The following is a 26,670-nucleotide window of genomic DNA, read 5'->3' as shown; positions in this document are numbered from 1 at the left end:
TAGTGGATAGAGTTCCAGCTTCGGTAGAGCCTACACCGTAATGTATGATATCCACCTCAGTTGCCGAATGGTGACCGTCGCTGCTTTCGTTGCTGAAAGACCCAAGTTCGATTACCAGGACCTGCTAAGATGTTTTACGAGATTCAGAGGTGTTGTACGGGGCCCACTCAAGCCTTGTAAGGCCAAATGACGAGCTGCTTGAATAAAGAAGACGGGACATTATCAGGATTCTTGTACTGGCAATACAGGTTGAAAGGATTATCGAGATGCAGTTCACATCACTCCTTGTATTGCTTTGTAAGCAGCAGTCGGCCAGCTGGAACAGGGCTAAGGAGTGTTGCATGAGTGGTTTTTAGATTGTGATGATATCTGGGAAGTAACCGCAATATAGTGAACTTAATGAGGGAACATTCTGGGCAATAGCTTGAGAAAATTTTTTTACTAATAGCCATAGGGAACAGATAGAAAGTATTCAAAACCACCATATCTTGACTTGCCTCAAATACTCAGAAACGTTGTGGCGAGTTTTAGCAAAAACGACTCTTCAGTTGTGTATAAATTTAAGACATATTGTTACTCATGTATTCTGTTGTCTGTTTTCAGGAAGGGTCAGCATAACGCTGAACCAAGACTTTTGCATACCGAAGAACGATTCAGAGGAGAATAAAGACGCTGCCGACAGATGCAATCAGTTCGAAGTAAGTTGAAGGCTGCACATGTTTGATAGCTAATTATCTAACACTATAATACTAAGCATTGTATGAGAACGTGAAGTGCTGAACCTTTATAAGAAATGCAAATATGTATTTTAATGCTTAAGGCGTTAATTTCTAGAATTTCACTCTTATATTCATTCATTGTACTTAAACCAAATATCGACACTTTGTGGGTATTGTTTGAGAGTTTAACAGTCGGTGTCCTAATACTGGAAAGGGGAGCGCAATTCCAAGTTTTTCTACTTAAGATGTGTCAGATATCGACCTTCACAACATGCTGTTGCAAGTGAAACTTCACAGTGACCCACTAGTACCTATGTTCTAGTTCGAATGACATCTTCCTTGCTAATATACTGGGATAGAACATAATAATGAGAATCCCTAGTGAAGAGAAACAACTGAAAGAGTTGAAAGTAAATACGTCGCCAGGTCCTCACTGAATCCCAGTTCGGTTTTACAAACGGTACTCTGCAGCATTGGTCCTTTACTTACCTTGCATTTACAACGAATCTCGAGCCCAGTGCAAAGTTCCAAGCGACTGGGAAAAAAAGCGCAATTGACTCCTGTATATAAGAAGGGTAGCACAATGGATCCACAAAATTACAGACCAATGTCCTCAACATCGGCTTGATACAGATTTCTTGACCATATTCTCTGTTCGAATACAATAAATTTATTTGAGAGGAAAAAGTGTCTGTCCACTTTAGATTTTCAGAAAGCGACATTTTTGCGAAACTTTTCTCACATGATATCCTTCGAACAGTGGATGAACTTCAGCAGGCGAATTCCATATTCCTAGAGTTCCGTAAAGCATTTGACACGATGCCGCACTGCGGACTGTTAAAGAAGGTGCAAGCATAAAGAAGACTTTATAATCAACAGAACCCAGTATACTCTCTTCAACGGCCGAAGTTCGTCAGTGACAACGATATTGTCAAGAGTGCCCCAGGGAGGTCTGATAGAGCAGCTGTTAATTTTATTTGTATATACATAAATGAACTGGCGGACAGGGTAGGCAACTGCCTGCGGCTGTTTGCTGACGATGCTGTGATGCACTGGAAAGTGTCGTCGTTGAGTGACTATCGGAGGATACAAGAGGACTTAGAAAAAACAATTCTAGTTCCTATGATGAATGGCAGCTAGCTCTCAATGTAGAAAAATGTAAGTTAATGCAGGTGAGTAGGAAAACAATCCGATAATGTTCGAGTATAATACTAGTAGTGTGCTGCCTAACAGAGTCACGTCGATTACATTCCTAGGGGTAACGTTGCAAAGCAGTATGAAATGGAACTAGCCTGCAAGGACTGTAGTAGAGAAGGCGAATGGTCGACTTCGGTTTATTGGCAGAATTTTAGGAAAGTGTGTTTCATCTGTAAAGGAAACAGCAAATAGGACACTTGTGGGAATCATTGTTGAGTACTACTCGAGTGTTTGGGGTCACCACCAGGTCGAATTAAAGGAAGACATCGAAGTAGTTCAGAGGCGGTCTTCTAGGTTTGTTACCGGTACGTTCGAACAACTACGTATTACAGAGATGCTTTGGAAATCACTAGACGGAAGGCGATGTTCTTTTCGAGAAGCACTATTGAGAAAATTTTGAGAATCGGCATTTGAGACTAATATGATTACGAAGTCTTTCGCGACGGAGTCTACATCTACATCTACATCTACATGACTACTCTGCAATTCACATTTAAGTGCTTGGCAGAGGGTTCATCGAACCACAATCATACTATCTGTCTACCATTCCACTCCCGAACAGCGCGCGGGAAAAACGAACACCTAAACCTTTCTTTTCGAGCTCTGATTTCTCTTATTTTATTGTGATGATCATTCCTTCCTATGTAGGTTGGGCTTAACAAAATATTTTTGCATTCGGAAGAGAAAGTTGGTGACTGAAATTTCGTAAATAGATCCCGCCGCGACGAAAAACGTCTTTGCTTTAATGACTTCCATCCCAATTCGCGTATCATATCTGCCACACTCTCTCCCCTATTACGTGATAATACAAAACGAGCTGCTCTTTTTTGCACCCTTTTGATGTCCTCCGTCAATCCCACCTGGTAAGGATCCCACACCGCGCAGCAATACTCTAACAGAGGACGAACGAGTGTAGTGTAAGCTGTCTCTTTAGAGGACTTGTTGCATCTTCTAAGTGTCCTGCCAATGAAACGCAACCTTTGGCTCGCCTTTCCCACAATATTATCTGTGTGGTCTTTCCAACTGAAGTTGTTCGTAATTTTAACACCCAGGTACTTAGTTGAATTGACAGCCTTGAGAATTGTACTATTTATCGAGTAATCGAATTCCAACGGATTTCTTTTGGAACTCATGTTGATCACCTCACACTTTTCGTTATTTAGCGTCAACTGCCACCTGCCACACCATACAGCAATCTTTTATAAATCGCTTTGCAACTGATACTGGTCTTCGGATGACCTTACTAGACGGTAAATTACAGCATCATCTGCGAACAACCTAAGAGAACTGCTCAGATTGTCACCCAGGTCATTTATATAGATCAGGAACAGCAGAGGTCCCAGGACGCTTCCCTGGGGAGTCCTTGCATAAAAAGTTCTCGGTTTCTTGCCGTGTCAAATTTTAATCTGACCACATGGCAATGAGGCACTGCAGCAGTTTGTTGATCGTTTGATTGGTATACATCAGAACATACGATTTACAGTGGAGGTGGAGAAGGATGGGAAGTTACCCTTCTTAGACGTGCTGGTGGAGCGAAAATCAGATGGACGTCTCGGACATGCTGTGTACAGAAAACCGACGCATAAAGATTTATATCTAAACGCACGTAGTTTTCACCACCCAGCTCAGAAGAGAGCTATGTTGAATACCTTGGTACACAGAGCAAGGACTATTTTGGACAAGGATCATCTCGGCTCCGAGATTAACCATCTGACGATGGTATTCAGAAAAAATGGATATTCCGATCGTGATATCAGATCCACTCTGGTGAAGAAACCTAGGAAGGACGCTCTTCGAACAGATGAAGAGGACCAACACATCGCGCGGCTACCATTCCGCGGTGCAACGACCAGCAAGATCGGCAGAGTCCTGAGCCGGCAGGGAATCAGACCAGTCTTCCGGCCACCCAGGAAGATTAAGGAGATGTTGCGACCCGTGAAAGATAGTCTTGGCCTGAGAGTACCGGGAATTTACAGCATTCCTTGCCAGTGTGGCAAAAATTATGTGGGCCAGTCTATAAGAACTGTTGCCGATCGCTGTGTGGAGCATCAGCGTCACCTGAAAAACAGGTATCTAGAAAAATCAGAGGTGGCTGAGCACAGTTTGTTAAATAAACATAAGATTTTATTCTATGAAACAAGACTACTTGCTCACGCTTCAAACTATTGGGACTCTGTCATTAGGGAAGCAGTTGAAATTAGACTCTGTGAAAATATTTTCAACAGGGATTCCGGTTATGCACTCAGCAATACATGGAAGCGCGCAATTGATAAAGAAAGAGCGCAGAGGGAGACTTTTTACATTTCTCGCAGTTCTCCGCCTGTTGCGATGGATGGCGCTGCAAGCAACGCTGGAGAAAGCGCGCAAACAAAATCTATGGATATAGAGGCCTCCACCTCGGTACGCGCCGTTTTCACCGTGACGTCATCCAGCCAATGCGAAGCTGTCTACTGCTCATAAAAGCGGAAGCCTCACCGGTCCACGATAGTCAGTGTTACCCCTGACGAAGATGACGGAGGTAGTCATCGAAAGCTTGGGATGTTATCCAAATTTGACGCGGCAAGTAAACCGAGAACTTTTATGCAAGGCATTTGAGACTGACAGCAAAACGATTCTACTGCCGCCAATGAACGTTTTGTGCAAGGGCCATGAAGATTAAAGAGACTAGGGCTCGTACGAAGGCTCTGTTTTCGACTGGAACAGGAAAAGAGAATATTGGTAGAGGTACAGGGTAAATTCCGTCACACACCGTATGGTGTCTTGCGGAGTATGTATGTGAATGTACATGTGGAACAATCGAAACGTGTCGAATGTTCAGATTAATTACGTTACATCTTATTTTTTGGAGCCATTTCCGTCAGATCACCGAAGTTCAGCGCTTTCGGGCTTGTCTAGCACTTGGATGAGTGACTGTCCAGGTTTACCAACCGCTGTTGGCAAGTGGGATGCACTTTGTGCTTGTGAGGTCAATTGAGGCGCTACTTCACTGAGAAGTGGTGGCTACGGTCAAGGAAACTGACAACTGCTACGATATCGGTGTTCTGACCACGTGTCTCTCCAGCGCCACGTCCAGTGACACTACCGTCAAAGGATGACATGGCTGTCGGTCGGTACCGTTGAGCAATATGAAACCTGTTCGGACGGAGAGAGTAGAGAGTGCTACTTCGCGGATGTGACACGTCTCAGAGCCAGCTTCATCTTCCCTCAGCCTTAGGTGATACTACAAAAAGGTAAGGGGTGTTCCAAAATCTTCGCATCATGCGTCTAGGCGTGATAGACCACGTCATGAGGAACACTTTTTGTTTGAGAGAAAACGCTCACTGACGCTTCCCGGCGACACAAGACGTTCCTTAGTTCTCGACAATCCTGGGACGACAAGATATCACCGAAGCAGCATGGTCTACTAACCTGATGTGCTATGAACTCTTCCTCAGTAAATTGACAGGGCAATTTATAACAAGAAAATCCTAAAAAGGTATGTCTGTAAGCGGAGAAGGATATTTTAGAAGTGAATCAGGAACTTTAAATTTGGTTGGACCTGCACCTTTCGGACGAAGCATCACGGAGAGATTTACTACTGAAATGTCGAGAGAGTACTTTCCGGTAAGAGTCGGGCAATATACTAATTCCTCTCACACACGTCTCACAAAATGGTCACAACGAAACAATTCGAAAAGTTAGAGCCAGTACAGAGATATACCGACAGTCATTCTTTCCACGCGCTCTTCGCTAATAAAATAGGGAAGGGGGACTTGCGGAATATTAATATATATTTACAATGTACGGAAAACAGACCTCCCGTATTTCAGAAGGTTAATATAAGCAAATAAAAAAATACATAGAAAATACTTTGATTAGTGAACAACAATGCTATACTATTTTACATTAACTTGTTTTAAAAACTATGTCTGGTAAATGGCGTCCTCCGATGCTGATATACTGACAGATTCTTCCAGGAAGCTGTCCGTAGTTCTTCGTATCACTTCCGGTGGAATGGCAGACACTTCCTGGGTGATTGGCTCCTTCAGAGTTTGCAAGGTTGTGCGGCGATATTTGTTCACTTCAGCCCTCACGTGTTTCCACAGAAAAAAACGACAAGGCAATAAACCGGGTGACCTTGGGAACCGGGCGATTTCTCCTCGCAAAGAGGGAAGACGTCCAGGAAACAAATATCTGAAAATTTCTAGAGAACGCCGAGAAATGTGAGATTGGCTTCGTGTTGCTGGAGCCAGACTTCTCCCTTTTCCTGGTCCCCAAATCACTGATTTATTTTAGGACGGATGAATGTCTCTTATCAGATGACAGTAGCCATATGAATTAACCTTACCTTGACGTCATCTTCTGTGAATGAAACACTATCCCCACGTATCAAATTCAGCAACGGCATACAAAACTCTCACAGATTGCTGTGAAGTGGTTGTTGGTGAAGTCCTTGAGAGTTTTCTGCTGCCCAGTATCAGAAATTTTGTTTGTTTCCAGTACCTGAGAAGTGCAAGTGGGTTTCATCAAGATAAATCAGAACAGTACGAGGAGGAAAGTGTCGAAGAATTTCCTCGCACAAAGCTCTGCGAGTTTCAAAATCTCCCCCTCTTTGTTTTTGGGTAATCATTTTGTCAAGACCTCTGTTCGAATGTTTGTGGTAAGGTCTTATGGGACAAAACTGCTGAGGTCATCGGTCCCTAAGCGTACGCACTATTTTATCTAACTTAAACTAATTTACGCTAAGGACAACACACACATGCACGCCCGAGGGAGGACTCGAACTTCCGACGGGGAAAGCCGCTTCAAATCTTCAAATGTGTGTGAATTCCTAAGGGACCAAACTGCAGAGGTCTGCAGCCCCTAGACTTACACACTACTTGAAGTAATCTATGCTAAGAACAACACACACACACACACACACACACACACACACACACACACACACACACCCTTGCCCGAGGGAGGACTCGAACCTCCGGCGGGAGGGGCTGCGCAATCCGTGACATGGCGCCTCTAATCTGTGCAAGATCCTCCTTTACATTCCTATGACAATCCCAGGGCAACTGCATGTTTACGTGATGAACGCTTCCGAGGTTGCTGGACGGACGCTCTCATACGCGCCACTTTCTCCGGCGTTGTTACAGTCCGAAGTCGGCCAGTAGATTTTCCTTTTACTATAGAACCTCGTGCTCTAAATACATTAGCAGTATTCGCAGTTACCAATGTGTACAACCTTCGGCTGTATAATGGAATGACGTCAATGAAAATTAATGCCGGACCGGGACTCGAACCCGGATTTCCCGCTTATCGCGAGCGCTGGCTTTACCATTTGGCTATCCGAGCACGACTCACGGCGAGACCGAAACTTCCATTTGTCTTCAGTCATGTGTCTACATCCTGTACTCGTATATCCAATATGTACACTACTGGCCATTAAAATTGCTACACCACGAAGATGACGTGCTACAGACGCGAAATTTAAACTACAGGAAGAAAATGCTGTGATGTGCAAATGATTAGCTTTTCAGAGCATTCACACAAGTACGGCGCCGGTGGCGACACCTACAACGTGCTGATATGAGGAAAGTTTCCAACCGATTTCTCATACACAAACAGCAGTTGACCGGCGTTGCCTGGTGAAACGTTGTTGTGATGCCTCGTCTAAGGAGGAGAATGCATGCCATCACGTTTCCGACTTTGATAAAGGTCGGATTGTAGCCTATCGCGATTGCGGTTTATCGTATCGCGACATTGCTGCTCACGTTGGTCGAGATCCAATGACTGTTAGCGGAATATGGAATCGGTGGGTTCAGGAGAGTAATACGGAACGCCGTGCTGGATCCCAACGGCCTCGTATCACTAGCAGTCGAGATGACAGTCATCTTATCTGCATGGCTGTAACGGACCATGCAGTCACGTCTCGATTCCTGAGTCAACAGATGGGGACGTTTGCAAGACAACAACCATTTGCACGAACAGTTCGACGACGTTTGCAGCAGCATGGACTAACAGTACCGAGACCATGGCTGCGGTTACCCTTGACGCTGCAGCATAGACAGGAGCGCCTGCAATGGTGGACTCAACGACGAACCTGGGTGCACGAATGGCAAATCGTCATTTTTTCGGATGAATCCAGGTTCTGTTTACAGCATCATGATGGTCGCATCCGTGTTTGGCGACATGGTGGTGAACGCACATTGGAAGTGTGTATTCGTCATCGCCATACTGGCGTATCACCCGGCGTGATGGTATGGGGTGCCATTGGTTACACGTCTCGGTCACCTCTTGTATGCATTGACGGCACTTTGAACAGTGGACGTTACATTTCAGATGTGTTACGAACCGTGGCTCTACCCTTCATTCGATCCCTGCGAAATCCTACATTTCAGCAGGATAATGCACGACCGCGTGTTGCAGGTTGTGTCCGGGCCTCTGTGGATACAGAAAATGTTCAACTGCTGCCCTGGCCAGCACATTCTCCAGACCTCTCACTAATTGAAAACGCCTGGTCAATGGTGGCCGAGCAACTGGCTCATCACTATACGCCAGTCACTACTCTTGATGAACTGTGGTATCGTGTTGAAGCTGCATGTGCAGCTGTACCTGTACACGCCATCCAAGCTCTGTCTGACTCAATGCACAGGCGTATCAAGGCCGTTATTACGGCCAGAGGTGGTTGTTCTCGGTACTGATTTCTCAGGAGCTATGTACCCAAATTGCGTGAAAATGTAATCATATGTGAGTTCTAGTATAAAATATTTGTCCAATGAATATCCGTTTATCATTTGTATTTCTTCTTGGTACAGCAATTTTAATGGCCAGTAGTGTATATTCCTATACAAGGGGGGAACACTTTACTTGAAAGTCGCTTGCTCGGTGCTGACGGATAAATACGATATTGCAGTGCCTTTGTTTTTCCGAATTACGATCCAAAGTTCCTTCGGACATGCAATTCGGAATAACGCAGGTGAACCGTGAATTTACTCTCAAAACTTTTCCTTAAGAATTTACTTTATTTACTAGCGATTTATCAAGCCCATGAAATGCAATCTTACATAAAACTATACAAGGTTGGTCAAACATGCTCTACAGTACACATATGCCACCTCTCAAGATGATAAGCAAGATAAAAACATATTTCAGGAATTAAGCCGTTACACTTCAAGCAATAAATTCGTTAACACACCGAATCCGACAAACATGACAGAGGTAGCTATTAACGTACCGCAGATTGATAGGCCGATTACCGAACAACCCGAACAGCAGGTTGCTCTAACCGCCCCTACTCCACAAGGTAAAAACGGACCACCAAATTCATAAATAACCACCTTCCCGCGGGTGGGCAAACGGAGAATAATGGTGGGACGACCCCGAAACAAAGCGGCTGGTGACCCCACCAAGAAAACAACTAGAATTTAACAAGTAAATGAAACAACATATAACCAATCACTTAACTTCTAATAAACTGAGATTTCTGGCGATGACTTGGCGCGGCATTCCCAAAACGCTCTCACGAACAGTCCGCTGCCAGCCGCTTCAACGGACGCAGGAAGGCGCCTATCCCCCGTCTCATGGCGTCGCAGCTCGCACCAGCCAGACCGATGTCGTGGGTTGACTCCTGTTGCTCTCGTGTGGGCCGCGAAGCCACTACCCCTCGCTATATGGCGCGGCCCACTGGACTGACGTGGCGACCTCACATGCGCCGACGCTCAAGGCGGACAAGTCATCTTGTGTCTCAGTGCGCGACCGACCAACCGATCGATCCAACTGCCAATGACCGTTGCGTGAGCAACTCGAGCAGACTGGCGGCCTAACTCGCAGACTCAGATGCAGGAACTAAGCCCCCGACCGGGCGACCACTTGTTGAGTTCCCTCACTGCTCCACAAATTCGGACGAGAGACAGACTAGCAAGCTGGGGACGAGAGACTGACCCAGACTGACTCCAGACTCACCCAGACTGACCAACTGGCGAGCTCATAGCGTCCCTTAAATGCACGTGAACAGGCAACCTTTCCCCTTTCCCAGCCAGGGGGAGACACAAAAGCTGCGATTGCCACAGGGGCGCCACCGCCAGAAACGGAGGGCGACTGCTTCACACATCGCGCTGCGGCGCGCTCTTCAAAGCAGCAATTTTTACCACGTCTCAACAGGCACTGCAATATCGTGTTTATCCGCCAACACCGAGCAAAAGACTTTCGAGTAAAATGTCTCCCCTGTATGGGAATATACATAATGGATGTACGGGCACAGAATGTACACAGATACTTGACGACACATGGAAATTTGAAACTCGACGTGAGTCTGCTGCTCTGAGAGCCAAATGGCAAGGCGACCGCTAGCGATAAGCGGGAAATCTGGGTTCGACTCACGGACCGGCACAAATTTTTGATTGTCATTCTATTATACAACTGATGGTTGTCAATATTCGCATGTGCGAGTACATTTAAGGTATTTCATAATGGCTGTAGTTGCTGCAGTGTCTGTTCCTATATGCATGCACGCATGCCCAAAGGAACTTTGCATCGTGTAATTCGGATGACACAGGCACTGCAATATCGACTCAAACTGGAACAGTTTTTCTGTCAAGAAGAGAATCATTTCGGCCGAGCTCGAACCGAATGCGAAATGCTCGCTGAATAGTAATAACAGAATCAGCATTATGAATATACTCCTCCTTAATAAACACGCGATGCTCACCTAGACAATGCGTTGCGGCTGCTGGAAACGTCATATAAACCGCTATAGGTCGATACCATCTCATCCTCTGTATCCCCACCACGGGTCACACTGCGGCCTCTCCAAATACGGGAGGTCATTTTACCGGACCCTGTAGACACAGCTGATGACTGTATAATAAGTCATGGACTGTGCGGCTGATCCAGGCGGAGGTTCGAGTCCTCCCTCGGGCATGGGTGTGTGTGTTTGTGCTTAGGATAATTTAGATTAAGTAGTGTGTAAGCTTAGGGACTGATGACCTTAGCAGTTAAGTCCCATTAAATTTCACACACATTTCAATATTTTGACTGTACGATAGGCAACGTGTAAGGCATACGCGCGCTCCAGCGGGCCACCAACCAGCCGCCCCTCAGGGGCATAACCCAAAACAGAAGACGCCTAACGCTGTCGGGAAGTGACAAAGAACATTTTGTCTCCAACAAAAGTCGTTCCCCAGAGACTTTGAAACACCCTGTATTTGTGACTGTGAATAGTGTTGAATGTATCGTACAAATCACAATGCAGTAACTGAGAACAAATTTGCGTGTGTTGTGGCCTGTCGTGTGACGGACAAGTGTTGTTATTCACTGCAGCTCGGCTGGTTCGCGCACCCCATCTACTCGCAGGAGGGTGACTACCCTGAGGTGATGCGGACGCGCATCGACGAGAACAGTGCTGCCGAGGGTCGGCCCTTCTCCAGGCTGCCGTATTTCACCTCAGCGCAGGTTGAATACATCAAGGGTGAGTTCTTTGAGGCCTTCTGCTCCTTTCAATAACCGTAACAACTTTGAGACCTGCATATGTTTTGTAGTTTTGGCGCAAAAGCAATTCCCAGCAAGTAGATTCTTAAATCCTCAACTCCCCTGGATATATTGATACTAATCTTAATTAAAATCTTTTGTTAAAATCTAAACCTAATCAAAAAGGAATACAAACGTCTCTAAAATGAGATCGACAGAAAGTGCAAAATGGTTAAGCAGGGATGGCTAGAGGACAAATGTATGGATGTAGAGACTTATATCACTAGGTGTAAGATAGATACTGCCTATAGGAAAATTAAAGAGACCTTTGGAGAAAAGAGAACCACTTGTATGAATATCAAGAGCTTAGATGGAAACCTAATTCTAAGCAAAGAGTCGAAAACAGAAAGGTGGAAGGAGTATATAAAAGGTCTTTATATGGGCGATGTACTTGAGAACAATGTTATGGAAATGGAAGAGGATGCAGATGAAGATGAAATGGGAGATATGATACTGCGTGAAAAGTTTGACAGAGCACTGAAAGACCTAAGTCGAAACAAGGCCCCAGGAGTAGACTACATTCCATTAGAAATACTGACAGCCTCGGGAGAGCCAGTCCTGACAAAACTCTACCATCTGGTGAGCAAGATGTATGAGACAGGCGAAATACAATCAGACTTCAAGAAGAATGTAATAATTCCAATCTCAAAGAAAGCAGGTGTTGACAGATGTGAAAATTACCGAACTATCAGTTTAATATGTCACGGCTGAAAAATACTAACACGAATTCTTTACAGACGAATGGAAAAACTGGTAGAAGCCGACCTCGGGGAAAATCAGTTTGGATTCTGTAAAAATATTGGAACACGTGAGGCAATACTGACCCTACGACTTATGTTAGAAGATAGATTAAGGAAAGGCAAACCTACGTTTGTAGAATTTGTAGACTTAGAAAAAGCTTTTGACAATGTTGACTGGAATACTCTCTTTCGAAATCTGAAGGTGGCAGGGGTAAAATACAGGGAGTGAAAGGCTATTTACAATTTGTACAGAAACCAGAAGGCAGTTATAAGAGTCGAGGGAGGGAAGCAGTGGTTGGAAAGGGAGTGAGACAGGGTTGTGGCCTATCCCAGATGTTATTCAATCTGTATATTGAACAAGCAGTAAAGGAAACAAAAGAGAATTCGGAGTAGGTATTAAAATCCATGGAGAAGAAATAAAAACTTTGAGGTTCGCCGATGACATTGTAATTCTATCAGAGACAGCAATGGACCTAGAAGAGCAGTTGAATGGAATGGACAGTGTCTTGAAAGGAGGATATAAGATGAACATCAACAAAAGCAAAACTAGGATAATGGAATTTAGCCGAATTAAGTCGGGCGATACTGAAGGAATTAGATTAGGAAATGAGACGCTTAAAGTAGGAAAGGAGTTTTGCTATTTGGGGAGCAAAATAACTGATGATGGTCGAAGTAGAGAGGATATAAAATGCAGACAGTCAATGTCAAGGAAAGCGTTTCTGAAGAAGAGAAATTTGTTAACATCGAGTATAGATTTAAGTGTTAGGAAGTCGTTTCTGAAAGTATTTGTATGGAGTGTAGCCATGTATGGAAGTGAAACATGAACGACAAATAGTTTGGACAAGAAGAGAATAGAAGCTTTCGAAATGTGGTGCTACAGAAGAATGCTGAAGATTAGAGGGATAGATCACATAACTAATGAGGAGGTATTGACTAGAATTTGGGAGAAGAGAAGTTTATGGCACAGCTTGACTAGAAGAAGGGATCTGAGGCATCAAGGGATCATCAATTTAGTATTGGAGGACAGCGTGGAGGGTAAGAATCGTAGAGGGAGACCAAGAGATGAGTATACTAAGCAGATTCAGAAGGATGCAGGTTGCAGTAGGTAGTGGGAGATGAGGAAGTTAGCACAGGATAGAGTAGCAGGGAGAGCTGCATCAAAGCAGTCTCTGGACTGAAGACCACAACAACAACAATCTTAATTTGTTTAGTTTACGGTTGCAGGTCCGTGACTTCATATGTCAGAAATGAATTGAAACATTTGAAAGAAGGACAAACCTTGTTTAGTGGTTGTTTATTACTTGGGCTGGAGGTGATGCAGATCGCATGTTTTTTTAGAAACCATTATGTCTACCAGATGATTCGTGGCGGCGCCCATTTGCAGAAGACTTCTGGACTATTGTTCAGTTCATCTAAGTTTTTTTAGGTAAAGGTTTCTTTGTTACAATGGTGAACTCTTGTCAAGCATTTCCCAGGTAAAGTTATTATAAAAGACAAAAAATTCCGGACTTAATTTTCGGGGTTACATTAGTGGATTTGCTGGCTGAAGCTAAGGAGTCATATCGTTACGAAGCAGATGCAAATGATCTTGTGTTTGAGAGTATTTCTTTGTGTCTAAATGTTATGAACTGAATAAAAAGTGTCAGTATATACGTATCTAGTAAAAATACGTAGGTCCTCTGCTCTAAAATTCAATCAATGACGAAGATTTTGAGGCAACAGCATGTTAATATCTAACTCACTGGTAGATTTTTCTCTATTATCAACGTTTTTAATATATTATGCTACTTACCTGAATATTATTTCAGTATCTGTGCTGCCTAATTCAAAAGTCAGAAAACATAACCAGTTATTTTATGTAAAACCCGGAAATTGTGGATAGAAACACATGTCATTTCTTTTAAAAATATAGTAAAGCATTTCACACCCACTTCTGAGGAATCGTCAGAATACTATGTGCTTCATACCAAACTAATGTTTTCTCTCCTGTGTGTGAGGAACCGACAAAATACAGTGAGCGACCCACAGTGCAACATATACCTGGTAGAATGTAAAAACTATAGTCATCTCATTATGTGAAATGATACAAACATATGTAATGTGAGTTATAAAATGAGCTAGACTAATGAAAAAATTTATAGGATGGCACCATTATTGAAAATTTATATGAAGTACGGCACCTGTGTGACTGAAAAGGCAAAATTAAATTTGCGTTTCTATAGTCAGAGTACTCGGGATTTAAAAATTTGTGAACAAATCATGGGTCATAGGAAAAGAATGATTACGTACGTGTCAAGAAACTTGGGGCATCAGTAATAAGCTGTAATAAAATTATATGAAGTTGCCAGTTCAAACTAGTATATACGTAAACTAGTATATATGTAAGAGGTCTACGTCTTCATCTGCGTCTACATCTACACCTACACACATAGACCCTCCACAAGCCACCATATGGTGCATGGCCGAGGGTACCTTGTGACAATACTAGTCATTCCCTTTCTTGTTCCTCTCGCAAACGCAAACGGGAAAAAACGACTATCTATATATCTCACTATGAGCACTAATTTCTCTTATCTCGTCTTTTCGATCTTTGCGCGACGTTGGTCGCAATATAAACGCTCTGCAGTCAGCCGCAAATGACGCTTCTCAGAGTTTTCTCAACAACGTTTCGCGCAAAGAACATCTTATCTCCAGAGATTCCCATTTGCGTTTAAGAAGCATCTCTATATTACCTGCGTGTTGACCGAACCTACCAGTAACAGATCTAGCAGCGTGCATAGTGGGGATCCCAAATACTGGAGCACCGAGCGAGGTGGCACTGGACTCGCATTCGGGAGGACGACGGTTCAATCCCGCGTCCGGCCATCCTGATTTAGGTTTTCCGTGATTTCCCTAAATTACTCCAGGCAGATGCCGGGATGGTTCCTCTGAAAGGGCACGGCCGACTTCCTTCCCCATCCTTCCCTAATCCGATGAGGCCGATGACCACGCTGTCTGGTCTCCTTCCCCAAAACAACCAACCAACCAAATACTGGAGCAGTTCTCGAGAACGGATCGAACTGGTGTACTGTAAGCGATCTCCTTGCTAGGCGAGCTACTCATTCCTAAAACAGGCGCAGTTAACCGAAGCCGACAATTCACCCTCACTGTTACCGACCTTACGTGCTCATTCCATTTAATATCGCTTTGCAACTTTACACCCTGCTTATATAATCGTCTGTACTTTGTCAAATGGCCTGCCACTAATACTGTATTCGAACCCTACAGGATTGTTTTTCCTACTCACCTTCATTAACTTACATTTTCTACATTTAGAGCAAACAGCCATTCATCATATCGCGGTAAGGGCAAGCTAAGAAACTGGTTTTCTACTTTTTGGGCTGCATTTTAACAGGCCATTAAAATTGCTACACCACGAAGATGACGTGCTACAGACGCGAAATGTTACCGACAGGAAGAAGATCCTGTGATATGCAAATGATTAGCTTTTCAGAGCATTCACACAAGGTTGGTGCCGGTGGCGACGCCTACAACATGAAAGTTTCCAACCGATTTCTCATACACAAACAGCAGTTGACCGGCGTTGCCTTGTGAAACGTTGTTGTGATGCCTCGTGTAAGGAGGAGAAATGCGTACCATCACGTTTCCGACTTTGATAAAGGTCGGATTGTAGCCTATTGTGATTGCGGTTTGTCGTATCGCGACATTACTGCTCACGTTGGTCGAGATCCAGTGACTGTTAGCAGAATATGGAATCGGTGGGGTTAAGGAGGGTAATACGGAACGCCGTGCTGGATCCCAACGGTCTGGTATCACTAGCAGTCGAGATGACAAGCATCTTATGCGCATGGCCGTAACGGATCGTGCAGCCACGTCTCGATCCCTGAGTCAACAGATGGGGACGTTTTCAACACAGCAGCCATCTGCACGAACAGTTCGACGAAGTTTGCAGCAGCATGGACTACCAGCTCGGAGACCACGGTTGCGGTTACCCTTGACGCTGCATAACAGACATGAACACCTGCGATGGTGTACTCAACGACGATCCTGGGTGCACGAATGGCAAAACGTCATTTTTTCGGATGAATCCGGATTCTGTTTACAGCGTCATGATGGTCGCATTCGTGTTTGGCGACATCGCGGTGAACGCACATTGGAAGCGTGTATTCGTCATCGCCATACTGGCGTATCACACGGCGTGATGGTATGGGGTGATATTGGTTACACGTCTCGGTCACCTCTTGTTCGCACTGACGGCACTTTGAACAGTGGACTATACATTTCAGATGTGTTACGACCCGTGGCTCTACCCTTCATTCGATCCCTGCGAAACCCTACATTTCAGCAGGATAATGCTCGACCGCATGTTGCAGGTCCTGTGCGGGCCTTTCTGGATACAGAAAATGTTCGACTGCTGTCCTGGCCAGCACATTCTCCAGATCTCTCACCAATTGAAAACGGCTTGTCAGCGGTGGCCAAGCAACTGGCTCGTCACAATACGCCAGTCACTTCTCTTGAGGAACTGGGGTATCGTGTTGAAGCTGCATGGGCAGCGTATCATGGCCGGTATTACGGCCAGAGGTGATTGTTCTGGGTACTCATTTCTCAGAATCTATGCACCCAAATTACGTGAAAATGTAATCACATGTCAGTTCTAGTATAATTTATTTGTCCAATGAATACCCGTTTATCATCTGCATTTCTTCTTGGTGTATCAATTTTAATGGCCAGTAGCGTATTTCTTTATCCTCCATATATTGCGTTCTGTGCAACAGTCAAAGAATGGTATGTTTGTACAATCCTCCTGAGTGAATGATTTTTTAAACGTGAAATTTAGAACTTCTTCTTTATCTGTCTAGTCTTCTTTTGCCATACGAGGCTGGTCGACGAGGATTGGGGTGGAAGTCTTCGATCCGCTTTGTTGTTTGAGGTTGGCTCAGAATTTGCTACGGTTCTCGGTAAGGTCTATAATTGTGTGCATCCGTCTTACGGCTGTCCTTGAAAATGGAAATGTCCACCGCTCCTTTCCAGGCGCTTGGTGCCCTTCGTTGCTCCTGCGATCTACGATAAACTGCTGTTAGAAAGGGAGCACGTTATTTCTCACAATCTTTGTTGAAACTTATAGGTATCTCATCTGGTCCTGATGTCCTCCCACTACTAAGGGATTGAAATTCCTTTTCTATAATTCCGTTTCTATTCCGCGATCTCAATTTCTGTCATTTCAACGTTCGCACGATAATCGAAAGGATGCAATTTCGGAAGACCGAATTCAGTATATCGCCGTCCTCTTTCTCCCGTTTGGGTGCCAATATGGCCTCTGAGTATATCAACGAATGATTTCAAACCGGTTACTGGTTTTTCATAAGAAGATAACCTCTTAAGATTTATACTGAGATCTGGTGACAAAAGTTTGCTTTCAAAGTAATTGAATGCCACTCCCACTCCTCTCCTTATGCTACTTACAGTTCTTTCAGCTTTTGCTTATCAGCTGTGTTTTGATTTCTCTTGAATCTGAGATGAAGCTTTCGTTGTTTACAGAGCAGTTTTCTAACCCGGCTATTACATCACTGTTCTATTTTCCCATCCCTTTAGACCACGCTCAGAACATCTTTATCTAAGGCATACTGAAGTATACTTTTGATTTTTTTCCATTTATACTCCATATTTTCGTTCTCACCACTGAACATTTGATAGGACGACTCAGACACTCTTCCATTTTCCCCATAATCAACAGTGAGTTGTAAGTGAGCAGTGGTGCGTGAATGTGGGTTATTTATAATTTTGTACACAGAGTTGAAAAAGCATAGAGAATAGAGTGAAAAGAGTGACCAGTATTGAAAGTTTTTTGTATTCCGTAAACTAATGAAAAATTAAAGTCAGTGATTTGAAAATATACTACCAAATGTAATACCATAAGGAAAAGGTACGCGACAGTCAAATACTTCTCTACAGAGCTCAGTGATTGTACTGATGGAGGAAACATAGATCTAGAAATCACCTCTGCAAGCTTGGTGTGCTTTGCTGCAAGGGGTCAGTATTTCCGATGCTGGAAATTGCGTTGAAAGAAAGGAGATTTATGACTGCCTAAAGTATAAGATTTCACTGCATATATAGCAACCTAACAAAGATTATAATTTCAAGAAAGACGTAATTGGCACAAAGAGAACATTTAGTTTGCTTTGGCTGTCATTATATCCAGCATTGTTCTACAGCAGTTAAAGACGGACTTCTGAGTTGTGTGAGCTTTACCGGCCACTTACAACGCATGGCAGTCAGGGCCGGCTCGAGAACATATTTCATCACAAAATAAACGTTATTTGACACTCTCATTCTCCCTCCTTTTCTCTCTTCTGCTTTCATCCGTGTCAGTTTTCGCTGTTGTTGTTGTGGTTTTTAGTCCAGAGACTGGTTTGATACAGCTCTCCATGCTACTCTATCCTGTGCAAGCCTCTTCATCTCCGAATAACTACTGCATCCTGCATCCTTCTGAATCTGCTTAGTGTATTCATCTCTTGGTCTCCCTCTACGATTTATACCCTCCACGTTTCTCTCCAATACTAAATTGGTGATCCCTTGATGCCTCAGAAAATGTCCTACTAACCGATTCCTTCTTTTAGTCAAGTTGTGCCACAAATTCCTCTGCTCCCCAATTCTGTTTCGTACCCCCTCATTAGTTACGTGATCTACCCATATAATATTCAGCATTCTTCTGTAGCACCACATTTCGAAAGCTTCTATTCTCTTTTTGTCTAAACTATTTATCTTCCATGTTTCACTTCCATACATAGCTACCCTCCATACAAATACTTTCAGAAAGAACTTCCTGAAACTTAAATCTATACTTGATGTTGACAAATTTTTCTTCTTCAGAAATACTTTCCTTGCGATAGCCAGTCTGCATTTTATATCCTCTCAACATCGACCTTCATCAATTATCTTGTCTACAAATAGCGAAACTCATCTACTACTTTAAGCGTCTCTTTTCGTAATCTAAATCCCCCAGTATGACCTGATTTAATTCGACTACGTAGCATTATCCTCGCTATCTATTCTTTATGCACATCATACATCCTCCTTTCAAGACACTGTCCATTCCGTTCAACTGCTCTTCCAGGTCCTTTGCTGCCTTTGACAGAATTACAATATCGTCAGCAAACCTCAAATGCCGGCCGGCGTGGCCGAACGGATCTAGGCGCTACAGTCTGGAACCGCGCGACCGCTACAGTCGCAGGTTCGAATCCTGCCCCGGGCGTGGATGTGTGTGACGTCCTTAGGTTAGTTAGGTTTAAGTAGTTCTAAGGTCTAGGGGACTGATGACCACATCAGTTAAGTCCCATGGTGCTCAGAGCCATTTGAACCATTTTGAACCAAACCTCAAAGTTTTTATTTTTTCTCCGTGGATTTTAGTTCCTACTCCAAATTTCCCTTTTATTTCGTTTACTGCTTGCTCGATATACAGATTGATATAACACCGGGGATAGGCTACAACCCTGTCTCAATCACTTTTCAATCACTGCTTCCCTTTCGTGCCCCTCGACTCTTATTATTGCCATTTAGTTTCTGCACAAACTGCACATGGCCTACCACTCCCAGTATTTTACGTCTGCCATCTTTAGAATATGAAATAGAGTATTAAAGTCAACATTGTCAAAAGCTTTCTATGTCTACAAATGATAGAAAGGTACGTTTGTCTTTCATTAACTTATCTTGTAAGACAAGTTCTAGGGACAGTACTGTCTCGCGTGTTCCAACATTTCTACGGAATCCAAACTGATCTGCCCCGAGGTCGGCATCTACCAGTTCTTCCATTCGTCTGTAAGGAATTCATGCTCGTATTTTGCAACCGTGACTTATTAAACTGATAGTTCAGGAATTTTAACACCTGTCAACACCTACTTTCTTCGGGATTGGAATTACATACACCAAAAAAAAGTTTTGCATCGCCACGGTTCGGAAAGTTCCGGGACCTGTACAGAAAATCAGCATAAAAATATAACATCACTTCAGCCCTTTTTATTGCTCATGAGAACCACACTTTGCATGTCGTACAACCATACAGTGAGAGCTTCAGAGGTGGTGGTCCGGATTGCTGTACACACCGTACCTCTAATATCCAGTAGCCCGTCCTCTTGCATTGATGCATGCCTGTATTCGTCGTTGCATACTATCCAAAAGTTCATCAAGGCACTGTTGGTCCAGATTGTCCCACTCCTCAACACGATTTGGCGTAGATCCCTCAGAGTGGGGTCACGTTATCCATAAACAACCCTTTTCATTCTATCCCAGGCATATTCGATAGGGTTAATGTCTGGAGAACATACTGACCATTCTAGTCGAGCGATGTCGTTATCCTGAAGGAAGTCATTCACAAGATTTTTTCGATGGGGGTGCCAGTTGTCGCCTATGAAGACGAATGCCTTGTTAATATGCTGCCGATATGGTTGCACTATCGATCGGAGGATGGCATTAACGTATCGTACAGGCGTTAAGGCGCCTTCCATGACCACCAGCAGCGTACGTCGGCCTCTCTTAATGCCACCCCAAAACAGCAGGGAACCTCCACCTTGCTGCACTCGCTGGACGGTGTGTCTAAGGCGATAAGCCTGACTGAGTTGCCTCCAAACATGCCTCCGACGATTGTCCGCTTGTAGGCATATGCGACTCTCATCGGTGAAGACAACGTGATGCCAGTCCTGAGCGGTCCATGTAGTTGGGCCCATCTGCACAGCACTGCATGGTGTCGTGGTTGCAAAGATGGACCTCGCCTTGGACGTCTAGAGTGAAGTTGCGCATCATGCAACCTATTGCGCACAGTTTAAGTCGTATCACGACGTCCTGTGGCTGTACGAAAAGCATTATTCAACATGGTGGCGTTGCTGTCTAATAGGCGCTGCTCGTGCATGGTTATTTACATCTTTGGGCGCGTTTAGTAACATCTCTGAACAGTCTAAGGAACTGTGTCTGTGATACGATATCCACAGTCAACGTCTGTCTTCATGAGTTCTGGGACCCGGGGTGACGCAAAACTTTTTTTGATGTGTGTATTATATTCTACTTGAAGTCGGAGGGTATTTCGCCTATCTCATACATCTTGTTCACCAATGGAAGAATTTTGTCATGGCTGGCTCACCAAAGGCCATCAGTTTTCGCTACTACTTATTATACTAATGTATAAAAATCTTGCACTTGGACAATTCTGGTCCACTTCTTAGCTTGGTGCCCCAAGCTGCCGCTACTAATTATGTTAAGTCCTGTACTGAAATGTTAAAAGTTGTGGCGCCTTTGGCGCCCATCGCAGCTTGTGTCGAATGTGCCCTAAATCTGCTCTGACTGCAGTCATTATGATGCATTCCACCAATTTCAAGAAGTTTCACGAGTGTGCAAAAAATGGATACGAATTCCGAATGGTATAAAATGCAGCTGAAAAGTCAAGTAATTTTATTCAAATAGTGAAAAATCCAAATTAAGAATGTAGAAGAACTCGTCAATGGAAAGCTTGCGAAATTAGTACAAATTAATCGCATGAAGTAGAAATCTGTTGTCTTTTGTCTTTTGTTTTGTGCATTACCTGACTTGCCTTTAAAAGGACAAATCAGTTGAAACTGTGTTGCCGGCCGCTAGTGGCCGAGCGGTTCTGGCGCTACAGTCTGGAACCGCGCGACCGCTACGTCGCAGGTTCGAATCCTGCCTTGGGCATGGATGTGTATGTTGTCCTTAGGTTAGTTAGGTTTAAGTAGTTCTAAGTTCTAGGGGACTTATGACCTCAGCAGTTGAGTCCCATAGTACTCAGAGCCATTTGAACCATTTTGAAACTGTGTTTTTATTTATTACCGGACCAAGATAGAGACGGCTGTGCAACAGAAAGGCGAATAGACAGCTCCAGGACTATCTTGCTGGCGGGCTACTTCACCATGATCTGTACTTAAAATATTTAGGCGTAACATTGGGCCGGACACTGTTCTACAGGAAGCATCTGGAAAAAACCGCTGCGGAGATACGAAACAGGAAGAAACCTATGTGGAACAACCTGGGGCTTCGCTGCTGAAACTCTGTGCCGTTCAGCACCTGGACTTGTCTACTCTACTGAGGATTATGGTGCCCCTGTATGGCTCTATAACGCACAGACGCAAACTCGACGCATATCTGAACAAAATGAGAATTATCAGTGGTACACTAAGAAGTTTAAACTCACAGAAGGCAACCCGCAACTCCCTACCCATTAAGCTGCGGCTATCCTAGAAAGAAACTGGCTTCGATCAAGAAAACCATCCATGAAAACAACCATGGAACCACACACGTCTCAGTTCAACTTAACAGACAAATGGGAACGAAGCTGGACAGAGGCTTGGTCTACACATTGCGAGAACTTGCCCTGCATAAGAAGGAAACCCACTGCCTTTGACCAGTGGCGCAGAAAATTGACAATGCTTAACAGAATACGCATTAATCATGGCAGATGCATGGATTCTCTTCATAGGCGGCCTAACACTCCATCTCCAAATTCCGAGTGTGGGGCAGCCAGGCGAACCATTCTTCACACTGTTACAAAATGTTTCACTGGGTCTACTGTGGAGATTTCGACGATGTCCCAATGGCAGCGAACGATTGATTATATTAAAATTTAGACGACTAGTTTTAAATTAAATGTGTTATTGTATTATATTTAGTATTTTACCTAAAGACCATACGGTAAATAAAAAAATACACTCCTGGAAATGGAAAAAAGAACACTTTGACACCGGTGTGTCAGACCCACCATACTTGCTCCGGACACTGCGAGAGGGCTGTACAAGCAATGATCACACGCACGGCACAGCGGACACACCAGGAACCGCGGTGTTGGCCGTCGAATGGCGCTAGCTGCGCAGCATTTGTGCACCGCCGCGTCAGTGTCAGCCAGTTTGCCGTGGCATACGGAGCTCCATCGCAGTCTTTAACACTGGTAGCATGCCGCGACAGCGTGGGCGTGAACCGTATGTGCAGTTGACGGACTTTGAGCGAGGGCGTATAGTGGGCATGCGGGAGGCCGGGTGGACGTACCGCCGAATTGCTCAACACGTGGGGCGTGAGGTCTCCACAGTACATCGATGTTGTCGCCAGTGGTCGGCGGAAGGTGCACGTGCCCGTCGACCTGGGACCGGACCGTAGCGACGCACGGATGCACGCCAAGACCGTAGGATCCTACGCAGTGCCGTAGGGGACCGCACCGCCACTTCCCAGCAAATTAGGGACACTGTTGCTCCTGGGGTATCGGCGAGGACCATTCGCAACCGTCTCCATGAAGCTGGGCTACGGTCCCACACACCGTTAGGCCGTCTTCCGCTCACGCCCCAACATCGTGCAGCCCGCCTCCAGTGGTGTCGCGACAGGCGTGAATGGAGGGACGAATGGAGACGTGTCGTCTTCAGCGATGAGAGTCGCTTCTTCCTTGGTGCCAATGATGGTCGTATGCGTGTTTGGCGCCGTGCAGGTGAGCGCCACAATCAGGACTGCATACGACCGAGGCACACAGGGCCAACACCCGGCATCATGGTGTGGGGAGCGATCTCCTACACTGGCCGTACACCACTGGTGATCGTCGAGGGGACACTGAATAGTGCACGGTACATCCAAACCGTCATCGAACCCATCGTTCTACCATTCCTAGACCGGCAAGGTAACTTGCTGTTCCAACAGGACAATGCACGTCCGCATGTATCCCGTGCCACCCAACGTGCTCTAGAAGGTGTAAGTCAACCACCCTGGCCAGCAAGATCTCCGGATCTGTCCCCCATTGAGCATGTTTGGGACTGGATGAAGCGTCGTCTCACGCGGTCTGCACGTACAGCACGAACGCTGGTCCAACTGAGGCGCCAGGTGGAAATGGCATGGCAAGCCGTTCCACAGGACTACATCCAGCATCTCTACGACCGTCTCCATGGGAGAATAGCAGCCTGCATTGCTGCGAAAGGTGGATATACACTGTACTAGTGCCGACATTGTGCATGCTCTGTTGCCTGTGTCTATGTGCCTGTGGTTCTGTCAGTGTGATCACGTGATGTATCTGACCCCAGGAGTGTGTCAATAAAGTTTCCCCTTCCTGGGACAATGAATTCACGGTGTTCTTATTTCAATTTCCAGGAGTGTATTTATTCCAGTCTTCTGTTAGCCAGTCTGACTTCCTCTCTCTGTCCTTCTCCTCCTTCCCCCACTGTATGTCCATCTCCTCTTCCCTACAATCTGTCCATATCCTTTTCCCCTCTGTACCTCTGTATCTTGTCCTTCCACCTCGCTCTCTGTGAATGTCTTCTCTCCTCTCTCAACCACTTCCGCCTCCCCCCTCTCTCTATCCATTCCACCTGTTCCTCCTTGTCCATTTCTTCCTCCCCCCCCCTTTATATGTACCTCCCCCCACCACTCTGTGATTATCCGCGCCCTCCCCACCTTATGTCCACCTCCTTATCCTCCCTTCTCTTTGTCCATCTCCTCCACCCCATTCTCTGTCCTTCATCACCTTATCTTCATAATGGGAGTTTGGTGGATTTTACCTCCACAATATTTATTTGCTGATACTAAGTGCTGTGTCTACCAAGTTTTAGTTGAAATGGATCGAATGGTTCATAAGGTGATGTGGAACATACCTACATGGATACTTATAATGGACAGAGATTTTGTGAAACACGATTGAAGATATCTTTAAAAAGTTCTACCGGCTACCATGAAAGCTGGAACCACCACTTTCTTATCGCCATACTTCTTCACCTTCAATGCCAAGAAAAAGACAAAATAGGAATTTGTAAAACGCACATGCGAATACACGAAACCAATTCTCGAAATTAAGCATCTTTAAGCAACTTCGATACTTTCTCCACGTTGTAAGAGCCTTTAACCCGGCAGTCGCTGCTTTCGTGGAGTTGCTCTTAATGTAAAGGAACATATGGAAATAACATCGTCTGCACGTAAACTCTAACATTTTAACGGAATTACATTCGTAACAGTGAAGTATAGGGAGACAAAATGTTGTATTTCACTTCGAATTTTGCTCCAGTCTGTTAAAGAAACAGAGGTGCGCGACGGCAGCTTATCAGTAAATCACTGCAATCGGTAAGCTAAATTGGAAGGATGGCTCTTGTATAGGGCTATAAAAGGAACTCTGCGATAAAGGTAAAACGCAATAAATCTCTCACTTTTCATTTGACTATTTGTGATGAACGTTTTGTAGACACAGCTCAGTGCTAATTTTTATTGCTTCCCTGTCACGCAGGTTATCACATAGTGAATAAATCTAAAAGGAGGCGGCTAATATCACTTCCTCAGCGCACTTAAAATATAAACTGCTGGAAAAAAGCGATATCTTCAGGAACAAGGCCATTTTGCCGACAAGTGATGTGACGGGTGTCCACCTTTGTAGAAGTGTATGATAACTTTAGACCAAATGAAGCACTCATGTGACAATGAAGGCTGCCCGGATAGTCGGATCAATCCACTGTGTATCCACCTCTGGCAGCAACATAAGCGTGTATTCTTCATGCAAACGATAACAGAGCTGCCGAATGGAATACTGCGATAAATTGTCCCAAGCATCTTGAATCTTAGCTTGAATTCAGCTATGGTTCTTGTAGGGTCTGGGGAATGAGAAAGTTCCCACTTCACTATGTCCCATACGTCTTCAATTGGCGAGAGATCTGGTGATCTAGCTGGCTAGGGCAGCTGTTGTACACCACCGAAAGGCATGTTGCGTCGCCAAAGCCGTATTGTCCTCTTGTAAAAGCCTATCACCTTCCTGTCGAAGAAATGACAATAGCACGGGATTACCAGCCACGCAGTGTATCGGCTACTACCCAGTAGACGCTGCAGAAACACCAAATATGACCGCGAGTTGTAAGTGATGGCCCCCACAACACGAAGCCAGAGGTGGGACCTGCGTGTCATGGGCGTATACACTCTGGAATAGGCCGCTCACCAAGTCCATGCCGTGCACATGTAAATCAATCATTCGCTCACAGACAGAATCTTCTCTCATCACTGGAGACTACTGTCATTCTACTCTTTCATGACACCAAAGTAGCCATGCTTAGCGGTGTCGAGGTGTGAGTAGCAAGTAGCCTGGTGAGAGGCGCGAGTGATCATAGTCCTACTGCAAATAGGCGATTCACTGTGCTCCTGGGTGACACATCAAGTACAAATTGTTCCCAAATATCGTCCCTCGATGATGTTCGGTCGGCCACAGCTCGCAGAGTGCGTCGATCATGACGAGCGTCTGTACTCCGCGGACGTCCAAAACCTGATCTACGGGTGTGAGGCAATACCACAGACCTCTGCTGAAAGCAGCGACTCATCGTCGATCCACGTACCCAAAGTGTTTGGTGGCGCTGACCATTGACTTTCAGTATGAAATGTTATCCTAGTTCTTACAAATGTTTTAGGAACGTAAACGTTTCGACTCAGCTGATTGAGCTAATTGAGCTGTAATTTCGCCCACGGCCCATTGTAGCCAAATGCAGTATATATATATATATATATATATATATATATAT

At 44.8% G+C, this 26,670-nt stretch overlaps 1 protein-coding gene across 1 annotated transcript in view; it reads left to right on the top strand.

Moving 5' to 3' along the window:
• The window catches only part of LOC126412387 (myrosinase 1-like), a 139,915-nt gene that overhangs the window by 66,343 nt on the left and 46,902 nt on the right, over positions 1-26,670 (top strand). Inside the window, exons 6-7 of the mRNA XM_050081964.1 lie at positions 604-698; positions 11,208-11,355. Of these exons, the coding sequence (XP_049937921.1) occupies positions 604-698; positions 11,208-11,355 (243 nt within the window). The remainder of the gene's footprint in view (positions 1-603; positions 699-11,207; positions 11,356-26,670) is intronic.

This window comes from Schistocerca serialis, chromosome 7 (genome assembly GCF_023864345.2).
Source record: "Schistocerca serialis cubense isolate TAMUIC-IGC-003099 chromosome 7, iqSchSeri2.2, whole genome shotgun sequence".
Taxonomy (NCBI): Eukaryota; Metazoa; Arthropoda; class Insecta; order Orthoptera; family Acrididae; genus Schistocerca; species Schistocerca serialis.
Note: the sequence above shows the minus strand (reverse complement) of the source record. Positions and strands in the feature narration are given on the sequence as shown.